Source organism: Chrysemys picta, chromosome 1 (assembly GCF_011386835.1).
Source record: "Chrysemys picta bellii isolate R12L10 chromosome 1, ASM1138683v2, whole genome shotgun sequence".
In the NCBI taxonomy this organism is placed as follows: Eukaryota; Metazoa; Chordata; order Testudines; family Emydidae; genus Chrysemys; species Chrysemys picta.
In genome coordinates, this window is record NC_088791.1 from 103,890,848 (window position 1) to 103,914,368 (window position 23,521).

At 43.0% G+C, this 23,521-nt stretch overlaps 1 protein-coding gene across 3 annotated transcripts in view; it reads left to right on the top strand.

Moving 5' to 3' along the window:
- Positions 1-23,521, top strand: part of AKR1D1 (aldo-keto reductase family 1 member D1) — a 108,200-nt gene that overhangs the window by 66,257 nt on the left and 18,422 nt on the right. For all 3 annotated transcript variants that reach the window (XM_065581950.1, XM_065581949.1, XM_005296399.4), the window contains 2 exons: positions 13,666-13,833; positions 22,261-22,377. In XM_065581950.1, coding sequence (XP_065438022.1) covers positions 13,666-13,833; positions 22,261-22,377 — 285 coding nt within the window. The remainder of the gene's footprint in view (positions 1-13,665; positions 13,834-22,260; positions 22,378-23,521) is intronic.

The window sequence follows — 23,521 nt, forward strand, 5'->3', positions numbered from 1 at the left end:
ACATGCCACCCGCCCACAGGGCAGGTAATCATACATGCTACACTCAGCGCAATAAACTGGATAGCCCCCACTCTGCAGTTGGGCTTCTGCCTGCATTGTCTCTAGTTAATGAAAGGGTTGTTTAAAGCAAGAAGTTTTGAATGTAGTTTGGTTTATATGTTTTAACGGGAATAAAGGGAAACAGATAGAACTGGCAAGGGACCCCTGCTCCCTTCCCACTCCCCTGCGAAACTCCCTGTTAGCAGCCCCTGTTCACAAAGCTCCCTGGTCGCTTGTGTGCTGCTTTATAAAGCCCTAGCCTGTGTGAATGCCCCGCCCATTGATTAAGGCTCAGCCAATTACCAGAGGCTTCTAGCTTTCAGACCTTCCTTGGAAGCTCACAGCTTCCAACTGCCAGCCACAGCACACAGTCCTTCAAACAGACTGACAAACACAAGCTCAGCACACAGCAAGTAACCCACAAACACACACTACACACAGTCACTTACCCCAAGGATGCTGTATTTGCTCCTCCTTCACCTGAAGAACTCCCTTGCATAAAAAAGAATCTAACACATCAGAAAAGGGCAGACAAATAAACAGTGACAAGTTTTTAAAGAGCTTGTACACAAATGCTAGAAGTCTAAATAATAAGATGGGTGAACTAGAGTGCCTTGTGATAAAGGAGGATATTGATATAATAGGCATCACAGAAACCTGGTGGACTGAGAGCAATCAATGGGACACAATCATTCCGGGGTACAAAATATATCAGAAGGACAGAACAGGTCGTGCAGGCGGGGGGAGTGGCACTATATGTGAAAGAAAATATACAATCAAATGAAGTAAAAATCTTAAACAAATCTGCATGTTCCATAGAATCTCTATGGATAGAAATTTCATGCTCTAATAAGAATATAACATTAGGGATCTATTATTGACCACCTGACCAGGATGGTGATAGTGATGATGAAATGCTAAGGGAAATTAGAGAGGCTATCAAAATTAAGAACTCAATAATAGCGGGGGATTTCAATTATCCCCATATTGACTGGGGACATTTCACTTCAGGTCGAAATGCAGAGATAAAATTTCTCGATACTTTAAATGACTGCTCCATGAAGCAGTCGGTACGGGAACCCACAAGGGGACAGGCAACTCTAGATTTAGTCCTGAGTGGGGCACAGGAGCTGGTCCAAGAGGTGACTGTAACAGGACCGCTTGGAAATAGTGACCATAATACAATAGCATTTAACATCCCTGTGGTGGGAAGAACATCTCAACAGCCCAACACTGTGGCATTTAATTTCAAAAGGGGGAACTATGCAAAAATGAGGGGGTTAATTAAACAGAAGTTAAAAGGTACAGTGACTAAAGTGAAATCCCTGCAAGCTGCATGGGCGCTTTTTAAAGACACCATAATAGAGGCCCAACTTCAATGTATACCCCAAATTAAGAAACACAGTAAAAGAACTAAAAAAGAGCCACCGTGGCTTAACCACCATATAAAAGAAGCAGTTAGAGATAAAAAGACTTCCTTTAAGAAGTGGAAGTCAAATCCTAGTGAGGCAAATAGAAAGGAGCATAAACACTGCCAAATTAAATGCAAGAATGTAATAAGAAAAGCCAAAGAGGAGTTTGAAGAACGGCTAGCCAAAAACTCCGGAGGTAATAACAAAATGTTTTTTTATGTACATCAGAAGCAGGAAGCCTGCTAAACAACCAGTGGGACCCCTTGATGATCGAGATACAAAAGGAGCGCTTAAAGACGATAAAGTCATTGCGGAGAAACTAAATGGATTCTTTGCTTCAGTCTTCACGGCTGAGGATGTTAGGGAGATTCCCAAACCTGAGCTGGCTTTTGTAGGTGACAATTCTGAGGAACTGTCACGGATTGACGAGGTCACGAGAGGAGGTTTTGGAATTAATTGATAAAATTAACATTAACAAGTCACTGGGACCAGATGGCATTCACCCAAAAGTTCTGAAAGAACTCAAATGTGAAGTTGTGGAACTGTTAACTAAGGTTTGTAACCTGTCCTTTAAATCGGCTTCTCTACCCAATGACTGGAAGTTAGCTAACGTAACGCCAATATTTAAAAAGGGCTCTAGAGGGGATCCCCTACAGTTTTTGGTTCTGGCAAAAATCATACCTCACTCTAAGATGAAGGGATTTTTATGTTAGCAGAGAGAGTCATGTTCCCCTATATGGGAAGTTGAATTTACTAAAATCTCCACATTGAGGACCTTATTTACATGAATTTTACAGTTCTTTATAGAAACCATACAGTCTTAATTTGATTAATTCTTCTTTAGCTTCAACTGCTTCAGTGGCTGTACATGCACTTAGTGTTTAATGAACGGCAACCAATTAAAGATTGCACTTAGTGATATGGCCACCATACAGAATCTCCAATTAAACAGGAGCGTCCTTGTATGCGGTGTTGTAGCAGTGTCAGCTCCAGGATATTCGAGAGATTAGGTGAGTGATGTAATAGCTTTCATTGGCTCAGCTTCTGTTGGTAAAAGGCCATTCTGGTTTACACTTGTGTAACTGAAGGCCATTGAAAGATTAGAGTCAGGATATGAAGTACTTCTAGGAATTACCACACCCACCCTTACCCTGGAAATCTATATTCCCATAAAATGATGCCCATTGTTGTATCACTCAAAATCTGAACTTGTTTTTTAGCCTGGCGCCAGGAAAGGGATATGAATAGCATGGATTCTCTACAGGCCTAATTGTATTTCAAGTCTCAAAGTCTGTTCTAAACAGTGTAGGCTTTGAGGAAATGGTCCCTAAACTCCAGCACTCTTTTTTAATACCTTAGCTGTGCTAGGACACCTCTTCAGAACACTCTAGTACACAATGGCATAGTCCTATGTTGCAAAGTGTAAAACTCAATTTAGTGAAAATATTAATAGCTTGATCGTCAACTGGTGCCAATGGAGCTATGCCAAGCTGCACCAGCTGAGAAGCTGTCCATAATAGTCAAACTGGCACTGTTCACTTGGCTTCAGAACACTTTGTCACATGCAGACCTGCTCATATGCAAGAGTACTCCAGCGTGAAACTCCCAGAGCACAAGACAATGCTGAGGAGACAGCGAGTTTTAGGCCTTGAGACTGCACCCCTTTCTGAATCTGATTGTTGGTTAATTCCCACTGGCACTGACACATAGCAACTTCTGTATGTTAGCTGTAGCTGGGTGAATGGCTGACAACTTCAGTCCACTTGATTACACAGTATCGATTCAAGGGTATATTAACCAAGAGCAGCAGAAATTTTGAAAAAATAGTAAAACTTCAGATATCAGAGGGGATTTCCCACTCTTCAGCCAGAACCACTTGAGGAGTGACCAAATAAATAGGAGAGCTGTTCACACTGCTGTCACAGCCGTTTACTGTAATGACTAGCGTGAGTGTTAACTGTTTTCTAATCCTACCTGTGCTACTGTGGGTCCTGGATCATCCAAAAGTTATTTGCTAAGTGGCATAGCTTGATTCTGCCCCAAGTTGCACAAGTGCAACCCAAGGGCAGAACTTGTCCTGCAGAATCATTAATACTGGTGCTGAGGCTTTAAGACCCATGATTTGCAAACCCTTGGCAATACATACATTGGGTTCTTTTTAGTTGCCTTCTAGATTCTGAGCCTGCAGGGCTCACAGTGTCATGCTCTTCTCCCAGCCAGGCAGCCTAGAAACTCTTGCTTAAACAAAAACTCAGATTCCTGCAATCGCATGACTACAGGAGCTGTCATGAACTGAATGTCATCAACCTGTGCATTGGCAACACTGCAGAAGTGAGGTTGACCTAGTTCAACTGGAAGCCTAAAAACCGTTCTAGGGCTCTAACTGGTCCCTTGATTACTTGTGGATCTGGAAGTTAGGGAGGGGTCTGTCTCTAGTTTCTTGAGGCTAGAACCACACTTCAAGTGACCACCATAATGTGTCCCATGACTTAGTTTCTCTTTAGAATGGCATAGGCCTCCTGCAAAAACAAGTAGCAGCTCTGCTCATAGGGGACCATGCTTAATTTTGGCCTCAGTCTTTCACTTGTTCATGAGGCCAGGCCTACTAAAACTCCAGACAATACTACAAGAAACTTGGCTGTTTTTCAGGCTTCACTGAACCAAGCTTTTGCTGGTTCAACCTCTCAGCTAGCTTGGTGTTGAGGCTCTGATACAACTGAAAACTCCACCTGTACCCTCATAACAGTCCCAGAAATCTTATCTATAACTTGATTAGGGGCTGAAGAGTGAACTGACTTGCAAGCCACTTCCCTTATCCCCTGTCACCAGGGATGCTGGTGCCCCTACTTTTCCTGAGATCATCAGAAGACACTGGGGAGGGCCATATAGAAATATTTCATTTTTAAAGGAGTTCTTGAAGTCTTCTCACAGGGTGGCTGCCCTTCCAATTAATATGTAGCATAGTGTAGCTGTGATGGTCCCAGGATAGTAGAGACACAAGGTGGATGAGGTAATATCTTTTTATTGGATCAACTTCTGTTGGTGAGAGAGACCAGCTTAAATTAGTCCAATAAAAGAAATTACCTCATGTGCCTTGTCTCTCTTCCAATTAATAGACAGCTTCTGGGGCTGTCAGGCTGCCTTGTCCTCATGCTGTTCAGGAAATTGTCCTACCCTATTTCAGCTGCCAACTGAATGATCCATGGGATGTGACACACAGAGAATTTAAGCAAGCCATCGAACCAGAAGCATGGGGCACTTTATGCCTTGCAGTGCTTTCAACCACTGGCTGTTGAACAGTTCTGTTTCACATCTGACACCCAAAAAGGTGGAATGGTGTCCATGAAGACCATTCCTGATAGGTAGCAACATCAAACATTAAGACAATAGGTAATTTGCAGGCCACCTGCTAGCACCTTTTCTAGGAGGTTTCAAAGGTAAAGGGCTTCCCCAAAACTTGGCTTCATACATAATCTGCAGGTTTTGACAGAGGTTTTCATGGCTCATATCACCAAGAAATGTGACAGTTTCATGAGAATTAATGAATGTCTTCACATCATCCCCACTTTACAGAGATTGGGGATAGGAGGAGAACTGAGCCCTAGAAGGGTTACACGACTTTTACACAGAGGAGCTTGGAATTGAACTAACATCTCCTGAGTTCCAGTCAGTTCTTTGACCACAGGACTATCCTTGCATGTACTTGAAACCCCTTAATATTTGCTTGAGTCTCAAAGGCTGCAAACCAAAACTTCTGAGAACAGTTTGAGGAAACTTACTGAATCAAAGCCAATGGATTTCTCTGCTAACACTAACAACCTTTAAATGTGCCTAAGAAGAGTAAGAGCTCAAAAGTGGCTTGGTAGCTGCATAGGCAGGGCCTAAGGCATGTTTATCAAACAGCTTTGCTTTTCTGCAAGGCTGGGTTAACAGGACAGCAGCCCATTGGCTCATGGAGGATATATTCACAATGCTTCAAAGCGTTTGTGTTCTATGGAAAGTTGCGGAGACTACAAATTGCAGATTCTGCAATCTTTTATTTGTTCTGGTAAAATAACTGGGGCAGACTATGCCAGCTACAATAGTCCTTAGCACAGCTTTGGCTAAATCCTAGAACAACAACCTAACAGGAATTTTAGAAATGCTAAATCTAATTATGCATGCTAAGTTGCTATTGCAAGGAAAAATCAAACCTCACGCTTCAGAGTATAAATTGATGGCCTGTTGCGGTAGAGAAGAAATCCACCCTGTTTTCTCCTAGTCATATCATGGCACAAGAGGTAAGATGCATTATGGATTTTCCCCTATTTTCTTCAGACGCATCTAGTACCAACCTCTGCCAGAAGCAGGATACCAGACTAGATGGAATAGTACTCTGGTCCAGTGTGGCAATTCCCCAGATGGCTTCCCCATCAGAGTGAATAGTACATGGGCTGCCAGCAGTGCTCTTCAGCCATCATTTCTGAGCTCTGTCAGTTTTTGTAGGGATAATTTTATCTGGATTTTGCTTCCTTGTTGATAGTTGCTAATGTTTCCTGGGTATAGCTGCCAGATTTTTCTGTATAGAAGCTGGTTACATTCTGGTGATTGGTATTTTCCAAGAAAGAGGCACAGTCCAGTTTCTTGTCTGCAAGAGTAAGCAATTCTAAGAATGTTCCCTTGTGCTGTTTGCATCCTTAGTCCACAAAGTAGATCTGGCTTTTCCTGTAACATCTCAATTACTTAAACCAAGTGGTTTTTCTACAAAGTTGGAAACTTACTGGACACTTGTTCTCTTGCTACTTTATTCAGAAAATAGGCAAAGGGAAGTAGGCTCTGTTAGATAACGAGGATTCCAGAAACTTTAAATATGAAAATCTGTTTGCAACTTCTGGGCTTTTGCAAGGTACATCCCGACACTCAAAGTGTCCCTAAGATTCCTAAACAGCAACTTGAAATCTTAAATTATGATTGGAACTGGTATATTTAATCCACAGCTTGCCTCTTCAGCATGCTGTAGTTAAAATCCAGTGCTTCTGGAGGGTGGCCCTATTCTTCCCAGCACCCCAGTCCTCTCCTCATGGCAATCTTTCCTCTAGTTTGAGGTGGGCTGGATTCCATTGGCCAGATGGATTGCTCAAGACCATTGCACACTGCTCCTTCCCTTCGTGTTGCCTCTGCAGCTCCCAGTCTCTACCAGTCTGGGAACAGACAGCAAGACTGACACACCTACATAACTTTATTGAAGTGAGAGACATGGCAGGATGTACTAATTCTTATTGGTTTTCTGCCATTAGTCCATATTTATTAACCTAGTAATCACAAAGTAATATAACCCTGTAAAGGCATAGCACAAAAGCACTGCCTGTAATAGCCTAACTTTTTCCCCTGTGCACGTGCTCCTGCAAAAAAGCAATCAGGCACAGTCAGCAAAAAAATATTTCACTAGCTTAGTGGTTAAAGTAATAGAACCTTCCCCACTGCCCTCCATCAGCTGGAAAGCTGAAGAGGTAGATTGCAGAATTACCTCCCCATCACCAGCTAAGAAGCTCTTCAGTGGGAGGAAAGGGAACGGGGTGAGAATCCTCCCCATTCCTGCAGCCATAGTGGGCTGCAGTGGCACCACAGATTGTAGACAATCAATAACTGGAGGCTGTTATGAAAGATGGAGACATTTGGTGTCAAGGGACAGGGCTCTGCTAAGAATCCAGAACTTTCCCTGAGCTCTGCCCCTGAGTGGTTCCCTCCCTCAGATCTCCATCTTCAGTTTGTCTCTGGTTAGTAAGATTAGCCCTCTGGATACTGAGTGGCTAAAATATCCAAGCTAGCGCTGAGAAGGGGAGAGAGATGGGATACATTAAAAGTACTCTGTGTGAGGGCTTCAGTGAGAGAGAACACAATAGAGAGAAGGAAGGGATGCTAACATGACCGGGAAAAGAGACTGTCTTACAGGAAAGAAAGCAGAATAAAAGCAGGAAGCAAAAGTGGTAACAAGTGAGAACTGTAGTAAGAAGGGCTATTTGAATGCATTGGATGAGTACCAGTGCGGTTTGCCTTTTATGCACTAAATATTATTCAAACAGCTTCTCAAATGCGGCTCAGTAAATACTTAAGCTAGAAAAATGCTAGTGAATTTCATATGTGCAACAAATATATCCTTCTGTCGGGTTCTTCAAGCCTAATATTAAGCAAACTTTTAAGACTGAACATTCTCTGGGCCAGGGAAGAGCTGTTTTAGACAAGTCACTGGGACTGGAGGATACACACCCAAGAGTTCTGAAGGAACTCCAGAATGAAGTGGCTGAGGTGCTAGTAATGTGCAAACTCGTTAAAATCTGTCCTGTTGGAGGAATAGAAAGCAGCAAATATTGTACAGCTGTAAGTGCTTGGGTGAACAGGTAATTAGGTGAGAAAAATCCCTCAATGAACTCAATAATCAAGAGGTAAGAGGTGGAGTATTGATCAATTGGCTAAACCCGGAGTGGATGTGGCGAGTTATTAGCCTTTTGCCATCTCATAAAGACTTGTACTACATTAAATACGGGGCCTACTACTGATGTGGAAAATGGGATGCATGGAGGATAGAAGGGCCAAAACTAAACTAGGTTAATGGGTAGCATGATTACTTGGCAGTTCATCTGTTACCTTCACTGATAGGCATAACCTGAACTACTCATAATGAGTTCTAAATTAGCTTCTGGTAGGGAAGGAGATGCTTTCATTGAGTTGCCTACTCTTTGTATAGTAGGGGTCAAAAAAAAAGCCAACCTCTGTTTCAGGAGGCAAAGAGTGAGATTATACAGCTTTCATCATCTGCCACTGTCCACTATGGATTCTGATTGCTGTATCTCCACAACTATGGTAGTTCAGAGACTAAGGCTATGACTATACTAGCGATCTTACAGCGGCGCAGCTACACCACTGTAAGCTCTGTGCAGCTGCTCTAAACTGACAGGAGAGAGCTCTCCTGTTGGCTTAATTACTCCAGCCCACCGTGAGAGGTAATAGCTAGGTCAGTGGGAGAAGGTCTCCTGCCAACATAGCGCTGTCCACACCAGTGCTTAAGTCGGCATAAGCGATGTTGCTCGGGGGGGGGGGGGTCGCTAATTCACACTCCTGAGTAACATAATTTATATTGATTTAGGCTACTGCTACACTATGTCTTAACTGTTCTTATAGGTTGAAAAACCTCAAAGTGTGGTTTTGCCAAATTTCAGATTTTCTCCACACAGGAAAGTGTCATGTGAAGGGTGTTTGTTTTTTTTTTTTTTTTTTTTTTTTTTTTTTTTTTTTGGGACTGGAAGAACTGAAGAAAAATCCAGTTTATGCGTGAAACAAAACACAGCTCCACTCAATACCATGTCTTGTTTTAGACACATCTACCATGTCTCGTCTCTAAAGAAAGCATTCCTAATCTTTTCAATATCTCCTCTCATGGAAGTAATGTCCCTAGAAGAATAGTTGAGATGTAGAGTAGCAATAGTCTAAATCAACATAAAGTATGTCGCTCAGGAGTGTGAATTAGCGACCACCCACACCTCAAGTAACATCACTTATGCCGACTTAAGCGCTGGTGTGGACAGGTTGTTTTGTTTAACGCATAAACCGGATTTTTCTTCAGTTCTTCCCGTCCAAAAAAAAAAAAAAAACCCTTCACATGACACTTTCCTGTGTGGGGAAAATCTGAAATTTGGCAAAACCACACTTTCTGAGGGTAACTTTCCTTGTGATACTTTGCCCAGCTCCAGTATAGAGCAAATATTATCAGTTATGCTTATAAAAAGTCAGCATAAGCTCTCAAACGGGGGGAGGCATCACCAAACAAAACTGAAAGGCAACATAATTAAAAATTATAAATACTACTTAACACAAGTGTCCTGTGGAACTCATGGCCACAATGTACCAAAGCCATAAAGCTTAATATTGCAGGATCCAAAAAAGGATTAGTCACATGGATAAACTATACTATACACCTCCACAGTTGTACTAGAATAAAAAACATAGTGGGGTTACTAATTCACTTCTCTGGGGCTAAGACAACCTGTCTGGAAGCAGGGTTGGCAGCAGAGCCAGTCTATGGGCAACCTAACAAGCACAGCTGGCCTGTAGTATGCTGCCTGGTTAGTGGGAAGTCAATGGACCAGCTCTTAAGCTCAGCAACAGCAGCAATTCAGTGACGGTTCAAAGCATTTACGCATTGCTGTATAGCTCCTGCTCCCAACTTGTTCCAGCCCAGCTCCTGTCTTAGACCCTCACAATACACATTTCAAGACCTAGCGGTCCCACACGTGTCTATCACAACATGTGGTTTACTTCATCCAATGCATAAATGCCTCAACAACAAGTATGTGGCTGAAACAAGAGAGACCATCACTACGCTCTCGAACTCTCTCACAGGAAAATGATAAAAGACAAAAACACCGTATCACCTGTGGGTGAATACTTTTCATAAAGCAATTACGCTACATCTGTCCTCTGTCCTCATCCTCAAAGGAAACCTGCACAACATTTTCAAAAGTTGAGCCTGGGAGCTTAAATTCATAACTTTGCTGGCCACTAATCATGGTTTTAATAAGGACACTGTTATAATCTATAAATCCAATCTGTAACCCACTACCCCTCCCCTTTTTGTCCTATGGCTGCAGGAGTGTTAACAGGCCTTGAATGGCCCCTTAGAATATGTGCTATCTGTTCCACTTTGCATTTAGCTGTGACACTGGGAGTACCTTTCCCAAGCCTGAAGAAGAGCTCTGTGTGGTGCTCAAATGACTGTCTCGCTCACCAACAGAAATTGGTCCAATAAAAAATTACCTCATCCACCTTGTCACTCTAGGAAGCTCTCCATGTTAGGACTTCTTGCATCTTCAACTGAAGCATCTAGCACTGGCTGCTGTTCTAACTAGAACACCATGCTGGCTGGAACATTGGTTTGGTCTGGTCTGGTGTGAGGCGTCCTGTGTTTCTAGATTTTTAAAATAAGCCTTGTGCAGTTGGTCTTACCCCAGACTTAATCCATAAAAGCCCTCCTGATCTCAACTTGGAAGTCCTCTGAAGACTGAGATCAATCCTTGAAAGAAAATGTCAGTACATTTGTATCAAGATATACAGATCTATCATTAAAGCTCAAAAACAATAAGTATTCCATAATATCTGGAAGCTTCAGTTTTTCTAAGGCTGTGAACTGAACTTACCAAAGCAGACTGCTATTTGCTTGACTCGAGGAAACTTCCTCACTTCCCTTCTCCCTTTTTCAGCATCTAATTCTGCTCTTCCTTTAGCTATTGGCACGGTTTCCTGGCCTCACCTGTCCCCTGGAGACTGGGTCTCCAGGGTTGGCGATCAAAATGGAGATGGTCATCCAAGCAAAGATGCATCACTGACTCCATCCAAAAATTCCATAACTGTTCCCAGTGCTTCCTGAAACCTACAGTGCCAGGATGGATTCAATCTGAAGAAGTACTAATGGTCTGACACAGGAATACATTGAATTTCCTGAAACTTAATCATCACTCCAATTCACTAGGGCACCAGGAGTGGCATTCTGAAGTTGGCCCCTGAGGCGTCAAGGCCCCTGGATGCATCAAAGTGCTGAAACTTGTCCTAAGCACTGGCGCCAACCTGGCCAAAGAGTGCAAAGATGCCTGTTATATTAGCAATATTTGTCTAACGGTGTTGGGGAGCCTGATAAATCAAACTCTAAAAGAGAGATGGAAACTTAAAAAAATACTTCCCAGAAACCATACCAAGATGATAGGACTGAGACGCTTGAGCTACAAATGGAAACTTTAACTCTTAAGTAGATCAGATGCCTTCAAAGGACGACAACTACAGATATACAGTCTTCACCTTATGGTTTCCTTAAATCCTGTCCCTGCAGGTTTAGGTACCACACAAAGTACAGTATAAAGCAACAGAGGGTCCTGTGGCACCTTTAAGACTAACAGAAGTATTGGGAGCATAAGCTTTCGTGGGTAAGAACCTCACTTCTTCAGATGCAAGTCATCTGAAGAAGTGAGGTTCTTACCCACGAAAGCTTATGCTCCCAATACTTCTGTTAGTCTTAAAGGTGCCACAGGACCCTCTGTTGCTTTTTACAGATTCAAACTAACACGGCTACCCCTCCTGATACATAAAGTACAGTATGTGTTTGAGTTTGCCATTGCTCCATGCTTGATACACCTAAAACTTTTTAACTATCATAAACCGGTAAAAATGTGGCAGGACAGTGACTTGGTCTCTTCAGTTTTGATGTCTTAGCTCATAGGATCTTCATTACACTCTGGCATGGCCCTTGCTGTCAACTTGTAAAGGGCCTTGGCAGGGCCTGAAAGTCCCTCTAGAAAGAAGGAAAGAATTTGAACAAGTGTTTATCTCCTTGTCGGTGTACCTATTAAGTGAATGAAATTGCACTCAGTTTTCCCCAAGGTGGGGTGGGTGGCTGGCCAAACAAATAAATTTGGCCTCTCAAGTTTCCCTCAGACTTTTAACCAGCAAGGGTACATTTAAGTCTCCGCATTTAAAAAAAACTTGAAGTTTTAATACTCCTGCTGAATCACGAAGTTACCTTTTTCTTGTACCTTCCTAGATATACATGTGACCCCTGGCATGTTGAGAGCTCTGGATAAGGATATAAATATAATAATGTACAGACATAGCATCAGTACTTTCCAAAAGGTGAAGTTAAACTATGTCACCACAAGGACCTATGAATAGGGTTCCCCGGCAGTGTCCTCTATTTGGGAACTTGAAATATGGTTTCCATACCTGCTGTAAGTTCTTTGAGCCACCCTCCAATAAGCAGGTTTCAGAGTAGCAGCCGTGTTAGTCTGTATCCGCAAAAAGAACAGGAGTACTTGTGGCACCTTAGAGACTAACAAATTTATTAGAGCATAAGCTTTCGTGGACTACAGCCCACTTCTTCATTATGCATCCGAAGAAGTGGGCTGTAGTCCACGAAAGCTTATGCTCTAATAAATTTGTTAGTCTCTAAGGTGCCACAAGTACTCCTGTTCTTCTTCTTCCTCCAATAAGCAAAGACACTGGCAAGAGGGAGCCATAGCATAAAGCTACTTGCAGTGATCATCTTAGATGTGGTGACTGTGGTTGTACTTCTGCTTCACACACTGTACTCTCCCCCTAAGTGAACTTTTTGTTTCGCTTGGCTGATGTGCATCTTGAACTCCAAGCTGGTACATGGCAAAGAGCTGAGTTGCTCTGAAACAAACCCACATTTACTGATTTTTTTTTTTTAATTTATTTATTTTTAAAGGGTAAGTCAGCACAGCTTTCTTTTAAAAAAAAAAAAAAAAAAAAAAAAAAAAAAACTGAAAGTAATATACATGTTCTTAGGCAGACTGTGAAACCACTGCCTACCTGCGATATGCTAATCCAACAGGGCCCAATTCTACTCTTTTCCCCCCCCCCCTCGTGTAAAATGTAGCAACTCCAATAGTGTTGAGCTGGTGAAAGTGAGGAGGATCAAGGTAATGTCTGAATTCCTCTTCCCCCTGCCTCAATAAGTTGTCACCGGTGTGCTGGCAATTTGTGTTACAGGTGAGCATTGCTGTGCAGGCAATTTCTGATCTGTTTCAATAGAGCAGTGTTTCAACCAAAAACTTTCCCATGGGATCTTGTCAAATGACTTCTTCTGGGAGAGCTTTGATTTGACAGGAAACTCCACAATGAGGTCAGCTTAATCTAAAATGTTTAGTTTTGCTTTTTGGGGAAAAAAAACAAACCACTTTTCATTTTCTCCCCCCCCCTTTTTTTTTTTTTTTTTTTTGCCACGGAGTGCATTAAAATAAACCATGTCCAAGGGCTTTTCCACTTTCTACCCCTCTTCTATTTTCTGCTCTAACTCTTCAAAACGTGTCCAAATTTGGAAAAGTAGTAGCAAAAGGAAAAACTAAATTCTGTCTGTCACTTTTCAACTCTTGAAAAGTTAGGGTGGTAGAGGGGTACACATGGAGAACTTAGCATTCTATTCCATTCAGTGGTGAAAAGGGGAACTTAAAGTCTCCATAAATTGAAATTAATTTCTATTAGGAGCACCGCAGTTCCATCCTCGCTCTTTCCCAGGAGCCTAGTATGTGAACAGAGTTGTGGGAGTTGTAGACTAGGAGGTGAAATGTTGACTGGTGCTTCCCACTCATTCAGATTTAGCACCGTCCCACTGCTGCTCAGAGGAGCACAAACAAAGTCGTTAACATGTTGCCCTTTCTCTTGTCTCCATTAGACTCCCAAAGGTACCTGTGCCGAATCAGTGAAGATTGCCATTGATGCTGGTTACCGCCATTTTGATGGGGCCTTTGTGTACTACAACGAGCATGAAGTGGGACAGGCCATCTGGGAGAAGATTGCAGAAGGAAAAGTAAAACGAGACGAAATCTTCTATTGTGGCAAAGTGAGAAGTTACATCAGACTACTTACTCTTGTGATTTATTTTTGTGGGTGTTCTGGTGGGCTGAACATGCAGTACATTTCCTTAATTTCAAGTTAAATCATCCAAATATTTCAGTACTTTTTCAAACCCAACCTCCTGAGGTTTTGCTCATCGTTCGCCTCTTGGAACTTGTACAGTGACTCTTTCTTTGCATTGCACATGCACATTTTCCATTGCAGGCCTTTTCAAACACCACGGCTTGAATTAATTGTTTTAAAGAGACTTAATTAATTTACAGGGAAGGGAAGGGAGGGAGTGGGAGAGGAAAATCTGCAACTACATGGAGGCTTCCAAAAAGAAAAACGCTACGTATAATTTTAGGCTTAACTTTGACAGTCGTCTCATACAGCTGGATTTCCGAGAAACACTTCACATAAAAGCCAGCTTTCATTGTGGGATTTATATGTGAAATTCAGTGATCGATGCAGTAAACTGTCTTGTGGTGATGTAGTCTTGTGCTTAATTTCAAGAGGGGAAAGGCTCCTGAGAATGAGTCATGAGCTAGTCAAAGTTTAAAATCTTAAATCTGACACTTTTTTTAAAATCATCCAAACAAGTGAAATGGAGAACTTTAGTTCAAAGCATTGATAAAGGGATTCAACTTTAACTTTAGGTCATTGGTACAAAAGTGGTACCAGTTCAGTTATGCGTGAAATAAGCTAGCAGGCTCAGGTCAGTTTCTGACAGGCAGCTGTTCATGTTATAAAATCCCCCACCACACTTAACACAGTGCTCCTGGCATCTTCCTTTCTCTGTACAGTGGATTTTAAATGTGCACCACAAAACATTGGTTTAATAAATATTTCAGACATATAAAAAGTATGCATGCAGTGTTTTGTACTGAACAATTGTAGCTGTTTACTTCCATAGCACCTTCTGTTCTAGGAGCTAAGTACTCCGCAAACTAGGAGTCTAAGCCACAGCTTCAGATGGTTTTAAGGCTTAAGTGAGTTCTCAAAGGTTAGAGAGCAAGTCCATGGCAAAGCTGTGAACAGATTGCCAATCCAGTGCTTCCGCTATACCATGCTAGCTGCTTTCTGTCACAGATGGGTGGGAAACAGTTTTCCTGTTACGGGGGGATTTCAAACTCTTCCCCAAACTGGGGCAAAGTCAGTCACAAGTTTTTCACTAATCAAAAATCTAAACTCTGGATCAGGTCAATCAAAGCAGTTTGTATTGAGCACTCTAAATTTTTCAAGTGATTTTGACATTTTTGAAACGAGAAGTTGTTTCAAAACAGGACATGACAATCTTGAAATGTCTCAATTTTTTAAAATGGGAATTCAGCAAAATTGACCCTTTCTTGCAGGAAGCTTTTGGTTTCAACAAATTTGTTTTTCCAGCAAGAAATGCCATTTTGAAAATTTCCTACCCAAATCTAGAAGCAAAGTCTTCTAACACCCAGTTACCTGATCTAACCCCTAGACAGCCTTTCTATTAAATGCACTTCATCAAACCATTGGCAAAACGTCTTGTATTTATCCTTGAGTCAACGTTCAGTTGGACAGAGTTTTTCTTTAGGGAGGGTGGAACATGTGGTTCCCAGAAATGAGGTTGTGATCCTGATCCTATTAGACTGTAGCTTTTGTTGAGAGAAAGACATTCTGGTTCCAACCTTGGCTGCAATAACATGCAATATGTGGGAATTCCTCTACTGCAGCTATCTTTCTATTCTTTTGTCTGGTCACTACTTAACAAGATAAAGATTTAACCTGAACCTTTGGGGTTAAATGTATATTTCATCTGTGATTTTTTTCCCTCCCTCCCCTTCCTGAACTTTGATCCTCCTTTTTTTCTTAAAGCACAAACTGAGTTAACGGCAAATCTCTAGCATATAATGGCTGACCAACCCTAATTCTTTGCATTAATAGAGACGCAGCAGTAAGCTCATTAGGCCATTTATTACCAGGGCCAGCTCCAGGCACCAGCCCACCAAGCTTGTGCTTGGGGCGGCACCTGGAGGTGGGCGGCGCGGTGCTCCGGCTCTGGCCGCTGGGGAGAGCGGAGCCGCGGCGGGCTCGCCGCCCTCCCCCCGGCGCTCTGGCCGCTGGGGAGAGCGGAGCCGCGGCGGGCTCGCCGCCCTCCCCCCCGGCGCTCTGGCCGCTGGGGAGAGCGGAGCCGCGGCGGGCTCGCCGCCCTCCCCCCGGCGCTCTGGCCGCTGGGGAGAGCGGAGCCGCGGCGGGCTCGCCGCCCTCCCCCCGGCGCTCTGGCCGCTGGGGAGAGCGGAGCCGCGGCGGGCTCGCCGCCCTCCCCCCGGCGCTCTGGCCGCTGGGGAGAGCGGAGCCGCGGCGGGCTTGCCGCCCTCCCCCCGGCGCTCTGGCCGCTGGGGAGAGCGGAGCCGCGGCGGGCTCGCCGCCCTCCCCCCGGCGCTCTGGCCGCTGGGGAGAGCGGAGCCGCGGCGGGCTCGCCGCCTTCCCCCCGGCGCTCTGGCCGCCGGGGAGAGAGGAGCCCCGACCGGGACTCGCCGCCCTTCCCCCGGCGCTCTGGCCACCGGAGAGAGAGGAGCCCCGACCGGGACTTGTCGCCGGGGAGAGCGGAGCCCCGACCGGGGCTCGCCGCCCTCCCCCCGGGGCTCTGGCCGCCCTCCCCTGCCGCGCTGGGCGGGGGCGTGGCGGCCAGAGGCTTTTTTGCCTGGGGCGGCAAAAAAGCCAGAGCCGGCCCTATTTATTACTACAATATGAGAAAAAGCTATGCTTCTTTCTGACCTGACCCCCAAACCAGCAAGTACTAGAAATTTCACAGGAGAACCTGGCTTTATTATGCAATTTCTCAACTGAAGGAGTTCAGGTAAGTCTTTAAATGATTTGATGATACAAATGTCACACCAGCCCATCAGCCATGGTTAACAAGACTAGGCTCAGTTGTACTGGAATAATGACTTTGTAAAGCCATACACTATCTGCCAGCTGAAATCAGGATTTGTGCTTGGCTCCCGCTGTTAACATGTTGATCACAGACAAAGCATCCAAAGATTTCAGAGGCTTTCCATCAATTGCCAACAATCTTTGGCTTATGTACTAAGGCTTTCATGGTCATCTCTTTCACCCCAGAGATTTTTCTTTTCTTAAGCTAAAAAGTAAGATTTCCAGGGAATGTGGTGTTCTAGAATGCCACAGCTGCTTGACAGGTTTCTGATAGGCTGAATGTTGACCCATAGATGTAGATAACTTTTACAAATTGTGAAAGCCAGTTAGGAAATTCACCTAATATTTTTTTGGCACCAGTGAAACTAAGGTAACAGGTTTCAGAGTAGCAGCCTTGTTAGTCTGTATCGGCAAAAACAACGAGGAGTCCTTGTGGCACCTTAGAGACTAAGACGTTTATTTGGACATAAGCTTTTGTGGGCTAGAACCCACTTCATCCATGCATCTGATAAGGTAACAGGTTTCACAGCCACTGCTGCAGTGCCTTTCTTTGAAGCCTCTGTGGCTTTTTAAAACTGCTATATTCATGGCACTTACTCACTGATAGGTATTTGTACAGGGCTCCCTTTAAGGTAGAAGAGCATTTGGAAAAACCCATAGCTAGAACTAGCATTTTGTTTAATCTTGAAAATCCAATTAAAAATAAGGGGATAGCTCTCCTTGGTCATTACCGTTTTAATAAGGTAAACTGTCTTCACATGTAAAACAATGAAGAGCATTCCCTACCCCCTATTGAAAGTGTTTGTGCCGCAGTCGCTCTCTTAACTGGTAATTCCTGAAAGCTGGGTCAGGTAGGCAATGACTAACCCCATGGACCTCTGAATTGTTCAACAGGTCAGCATGGCTCACGTTATATAATGCAAATAAAATAAAAACAACCCAGGAAACTACAGACCAGTTAATTTAAATTCTGTGCCAGGGAAGATAATGGAGCAAGTAATTAAGGAAATCATCTGCAAACACTTGGAAGGTGGTAAGGTGATCGGGAACAGCCAGCATAGATTTGTAAAGAACAAATCATGTCAAACCAATCTGATAGCTTTCTTCGGATAACAAGTCTTGTGGATAAGGGAGAAGCTGTAGATGTGGTATACCTAGACTTTAGTAAGGCATTTGATACGGTCTTGCATGATATTCTTATCGATAAACTAGGCAAATACAATTTAGATGGGGCCACTATAAGGTGGGTGCATAACTGGCTGGATAACCGTACTCAGAGAGTTGTTATTAATGGTTCCCAATCCTGCTGGAAAGGCATAACGAGTGGGGTTCAGCAGGGGTCTGTTTTGGGACCGGCTCTGTTCAATATCTTCATTAACGACTTAGATATTGGTATAGAAAGTACACTTATTAAGTTTGTGGATGATACCAAACTGGGAGGGATTGTAACTGCTTTGGAGGACAGGGTCATAATTCAAAATGATCTGGACAAATTGGAGAAATGGTCTGAGTTAAACAGGATGAAGTTTTCAGGTATCTAAAAGGGTGTCATAAAGAGGAGGGAGAAAACTTGTTCACCTTAGCCTCTAAGGATAGAACAAGAAGCAATGGGCTTAAACTACAGCAAGGGAGGTCTAGGTTGGACATTAGGAAAAAGTTCCTAACTGTCAGGGTGGTTAAACACTGGAATAAATCGCCTAGGGAGGTTGTGGAATCTCCATCTCTGGAGATATTTAAGAGTAGGTTAGATAAATGTCTATCAGGGATGGTCTAGTCAGTATTTGGTCCTGCCATGCGGGCAGGGGACTGGACTCGATGACCTCTCGAGGTCCCTTCCAGTCCTAGAATCTATGAAAATTATAAAATGCCTCCTGATATTTTAGGCTCTTATCTTGTGTTCAATGCTTGCACATAATAGAATGTGCAAAGGATGCTTTCTTGGTGTGTTGTGTGTGCACGGATATTGGCATGGGCATGCTCTTAACACTCAGTCAATTTGCAAAGACTTTTAAGGAACATTTGCTAAGGCATGTGGGTCTTTTGCAAAATAAAACACATCACCATTACCCCCTAAGTAACTGTGTCTGCTAAAAATGACTTTGGCCCAAGCTCACCCACATAGCAACTGCAGGTTTTCCATTAAACATCCTGCAACCTAAAAATGGCCAGCTACATATTAAGAAGAAAGTTCCAAAATCGAGGCTCTCTACCAAAAAAATGCCCTGCTGCCTATGTTCAAAAATTCCCCATCTCCTTTCGGATTGAGAAACACCTTGAATTTCCCCCAAAAGCAGATTTAAGGCTATGTGCTGCACAAAGCATAGATACTCTGCTCAACTCAAGCTGCCCCTGTTAAGACAGGTGGCTACATTGGCAGGTGGTAGCTGAAATTTTGGTGTGGTCTTCAAGAATAGCCCTAAATAGAGCAAATTTCAGTTAACCCAGATGGGAGAAGACATAGGCCTGGAATACTGCATCAGAAATGTCTGTCTTCAAGCTAATCAGATGATGGGTATCTTGGGTCACAACTAACACATGGGAATCCAAGAACACTGATGGTTTTTAAAATCCTTGACATCTGGGAATAATCCCTCAATGGAGGAAGCCGGCATAATTAGGGACTATATAAATCATGTGGGTGGTTTTAGAAAATTCATGACCATGTAAATGGCAATGTATTGAATTTCACAGTTTGCACAGAATGAACGTAACCAGCAAACTTTAGTCAATTTCATTTGCGCCTGCGACTTTTTTTTTTTTTTTTTCCATTCTGTTTTCCGGCTAGATGTTTTTCATATGCATGTACACAGCACTCAATTCCTCTGCATGTGTACAGCACAGTAAGCTAAGGTAATATTTAAAAAATCCTAGTATGGGGGCATTTTCATGATTTCTGTGCCCCCTATGAAATTATTTACACAAGGCCCAAGTTCAGTTTTCACTCAAACCACATTTGCTTCATACCTACAGAGCATCAATGCAGCATTTATCTTTCAGTGAGGTTCTGATCTTAAACAAAAACTTCCCTAGATCATGCAGAGACTCAGTGGCTTTGGCCACATCAGAAAACCAAAGATTCCGCTCAAGCCTAAATAGTCCTTTCTTCATAACATCATTTGATCACTTGACATAGCATCAGCATGATAAAACTGACCACAGACATTGGAAATTTTCAACAAAAAAATCAGTATATGCTGGGGCTGTCAAGCGATTAAAAATCACACGATTAATTGTACTGTTAAACGATAATAGAATACCATTTATTTCAATATCTTTGGATGTTTTCTACATTTTCAAATATATTAATTTCAATTAAAACACACAATACAAAGTGTACAGTGCTCACTTTATATTTTTGATTACAAGTATTTGCACTGTAAAAAACAAAAGAAATGGTATTTTTCAATTCACCTAATACAAGTACTGTAGTGCAATCTCTTTGTTGTAAAAGTTGAACTTACAAATGTAGAATTATGTACCAAAAAAAACTGCGTTTGAAAACAAAACAATGTAAAATTTTAGGGCCTGCAAGTCCACTCAGTCCTACTTCTTGTTCAGCCAATTGCTCAAACAAGTTTGTTTACATTTGCAGGAGTTAATGCTGCCAGCTTCTTGTTTACAATATCACCTGAAAGTGAGAACAGGCATTCTCATGGCACTGTTGTAGCCGGCGTCCCAAGATATTTACATGCCAGATGCACTAAAGATTCATATGTCCCTTCGCGCTTCAACCACCATTCCAGGGGACATGCGTCCATGCTGCTCACGGGTTCTGCTTGATAACAATCCAAAGCAGTGCGGACTGATGCATGTTCACTTTCATTATCCGAGTCAGATGCCACCAGCAGAAGGTTGATTTTCTTTTTTGGTGGTTCGGGTTCTGTAGTTTTCGCATTGGAATGTTGCTCTTCTAAGACTTCTGAAAGCATGCTCCACACCTCGTCCCTCGCAGATTTTGGAGGGCACTTCAGATTCTTAAACCTGAGGTAGAGTGCTGTAGCTATCTTTAGAAATCTCACATTGGTACCTTCTTTGCGTTTTGTCAAATCTGCAGTGAAAGTGTTCTTAAAATGAACAACATGTGCTGGGTCATCATCCAAGACTGCTATAACATAAAATACATGGCAGAATGCAGCTAAAACTGCAGGGGACATACATTCTCCCCCAAGGAGTTCAGTCACAAATTTAATGCATTATTTTTTTTTAACAAGTGTCGTCAACAGCATGGAAGCATGTCCTCTGGAATGGTGGCCAAAGCATGAAGGGACATATGAATCTTTAGCGCATCTGGCACGTAAATACCTTGCAACGCCAACTACAAAAGTGCCATGTGAACATCTGTTCTCACTTTCTGGTGACATTGTAAATAAGAAGCGGGCAGCATTATCTCCTGTAAATGTAAACACACTTGTTTGTCTTAGTGATTTGGCTGAACAAGTAGGACTGAGTGGATTTGTAGACTCTGAAGTTTTACATTTTGTTTTTGAGTGCAGCTATAACATAAAAAATCGACATTTGTAAGTTTCACTTTCACAACAGCGATTGCACTACAGTACTTGTATGAGGTGAATTGAAAAATACTTTATTTTGTTTATCATTTTTGCAGTGCAAATATTTGTAATAAAAATAATACACATTTTGATTTCAATTATAACACAGAATACAATATATATGAAAATGTAGAAAAACATCCAAAATATTTAATAAATTTCAATTGGTACTGTATTGTTTAATGTGCAATTAAAACTGTGATTAATCACTTTTTTTTTTAAATCGTGATTAACTCAAAAAATTAATCACGTGAGATAACTGAGATTAATCGACAGCCCTAGTATATACCAAACTTGATAAATTTGGGGAGTTCATTTTTGTTTCCAAAGTCACTTGCTCAACCCTGAATAGATACTTAGTGACCTCTACTTGAAGCCACAAATCTCTGCAATTTTGTCCATGTGCAGACTTCAGAGCATGAATACAAGTGCACAGCTCAAAAAAAAATTTTTTTTTGTAGATCCTCTTGCTAGAGAGGGAAAGGGGAGCCCTCCGGTGGGAATAAGCAAACTTCAGAAGGTTCAGAGTCTGGCTGTGGCTTAGATAACTATTTGAACTATTCTAACCATATGAGACCTCTCTGAAACCTTCCCTCCCTTTAGCCAATCCTTTCCAATCACAGGACCCTTGCCAAACATCCAGCCAAATTCAGGAAATAGAAAGTTGTTTTCTACATTTTAAGTATGTGGGTGTGTTTAAAATCTACTGTTTCAGGTCAGGACAGGTTTGAGTTATGGGTAAAGGTTCAGGTCCGTTCTCTATGCTGATCCATCCTAGGGGGGAAAAAACGGGGCTTCTCCTTTGTGTAGATAAGTAATCCAATAATGCACTGACTTGCATCCTGTGCTAAGCCAATGTAGTCTGTAGTGCTGTCTAAAGGGGAGAAAGGTGGGGAAATCAAGTAACAATTTATATTTATCTCACTAGAACCAATAGTGTTTTTTTGTTTGTTTGTTTTGTTCCCCTCCCCTAGTTGTGGAATACATGTCACCCACCGGAGCTGGTGCGTCCAACTTTGGAGAAGACGCTCAAGATTCTGCAGCTGGATTATGTTGATCTCTATATTATTGAGCTGCCAATGGCATTCAAGGTAAAGAGAAAAGTAACCCTAATGCTTCTCACAGTATCTGTCTGTGTGAACCAAGTCCTCGGACTCAGGTAATTCTTCAAACTTACAGACAATTGTTTGTTTAAAAAAGTGGTTCTTTGGTGGTAATGTAATGCTTGACATTCTTTGGATGTGCATATTGCTCTTCATTGAAGAAGACAAAGCACAATAACATGAACTTTGAAGTGGAGACTCCTGGCTAAATAGAGTAAGCATAACTTGTCAAGTGGAATAAAGTGGGCCTTTAGCACTGGTGCTAGGAGAGCTCCTTTAGCTGGGATGAGAGGGGGGGATATTAGTCCTGAGGGCATTCTGCACCAAAAAATTAAAATTCTGTGCACAATATTTTAAATTTCTGCAAAATTTTGGAATTTTTATTTGTCAAATAAATGTGGAGGTTTCAGCATTGCATTGGGGAGCAAAGGCCACTGGCTGCACAGAGGTGGGAGATCACTGTGCAACTATGCCCCCCCACTCCCCTGGGACATGGACTCAGCGGTGAGGCTGCACCCAACCCTGATGCAGTGCAAGGACCGTGCCTGCCCCAGAAACATCCCAGGGCCTTGTCCCTCCATACCAGGTGTGGGGAGGCAGGCTCAACAAGTCAGGAACAAAGTGTGGAGGGACTTGGTATAGAGGGATTGAGGTGTGGGTTAAGAGGGTTCTGTGTGGGGGAATCTGGGTGCGGGTGGCTCAGTGGGGGATCCAGGTGCGGAAGGGATCTGGTGCAGGGGGAGTGGGGCTCATTAGTGAGGTTCTGAGTGTGGAGAAGTGAGGCTCGGCAGGAGGGTCTGAGTCTGAGGGGGTCTGGATGCATGGGGGTTGGATGGATAGGGGAGCAGCTCCTTATACAGGGGTATTGCAGCTGAGGAGCGATGGATGCAGGAAAGGGGGGAGTTTGCAGAGCTTCCTGTAGCCGGGGGAGAAATCTGGAGGTGAGTCTGACCCGGCCCCAGATGCCATGCAGGGGAAGAGGAAGTCCCATCCTCTCCTGCCCAGACTACCAGCTGAGCCAGGCGCAGGATAGGAGCCACCAGACAGGTCTTCCCCAGTCCCATCTCCTTCCCCACAGTGATTTACCTCTCTGCCGGCTGCCCTGGCCACCCAAAACATATTGCTGGGGAGA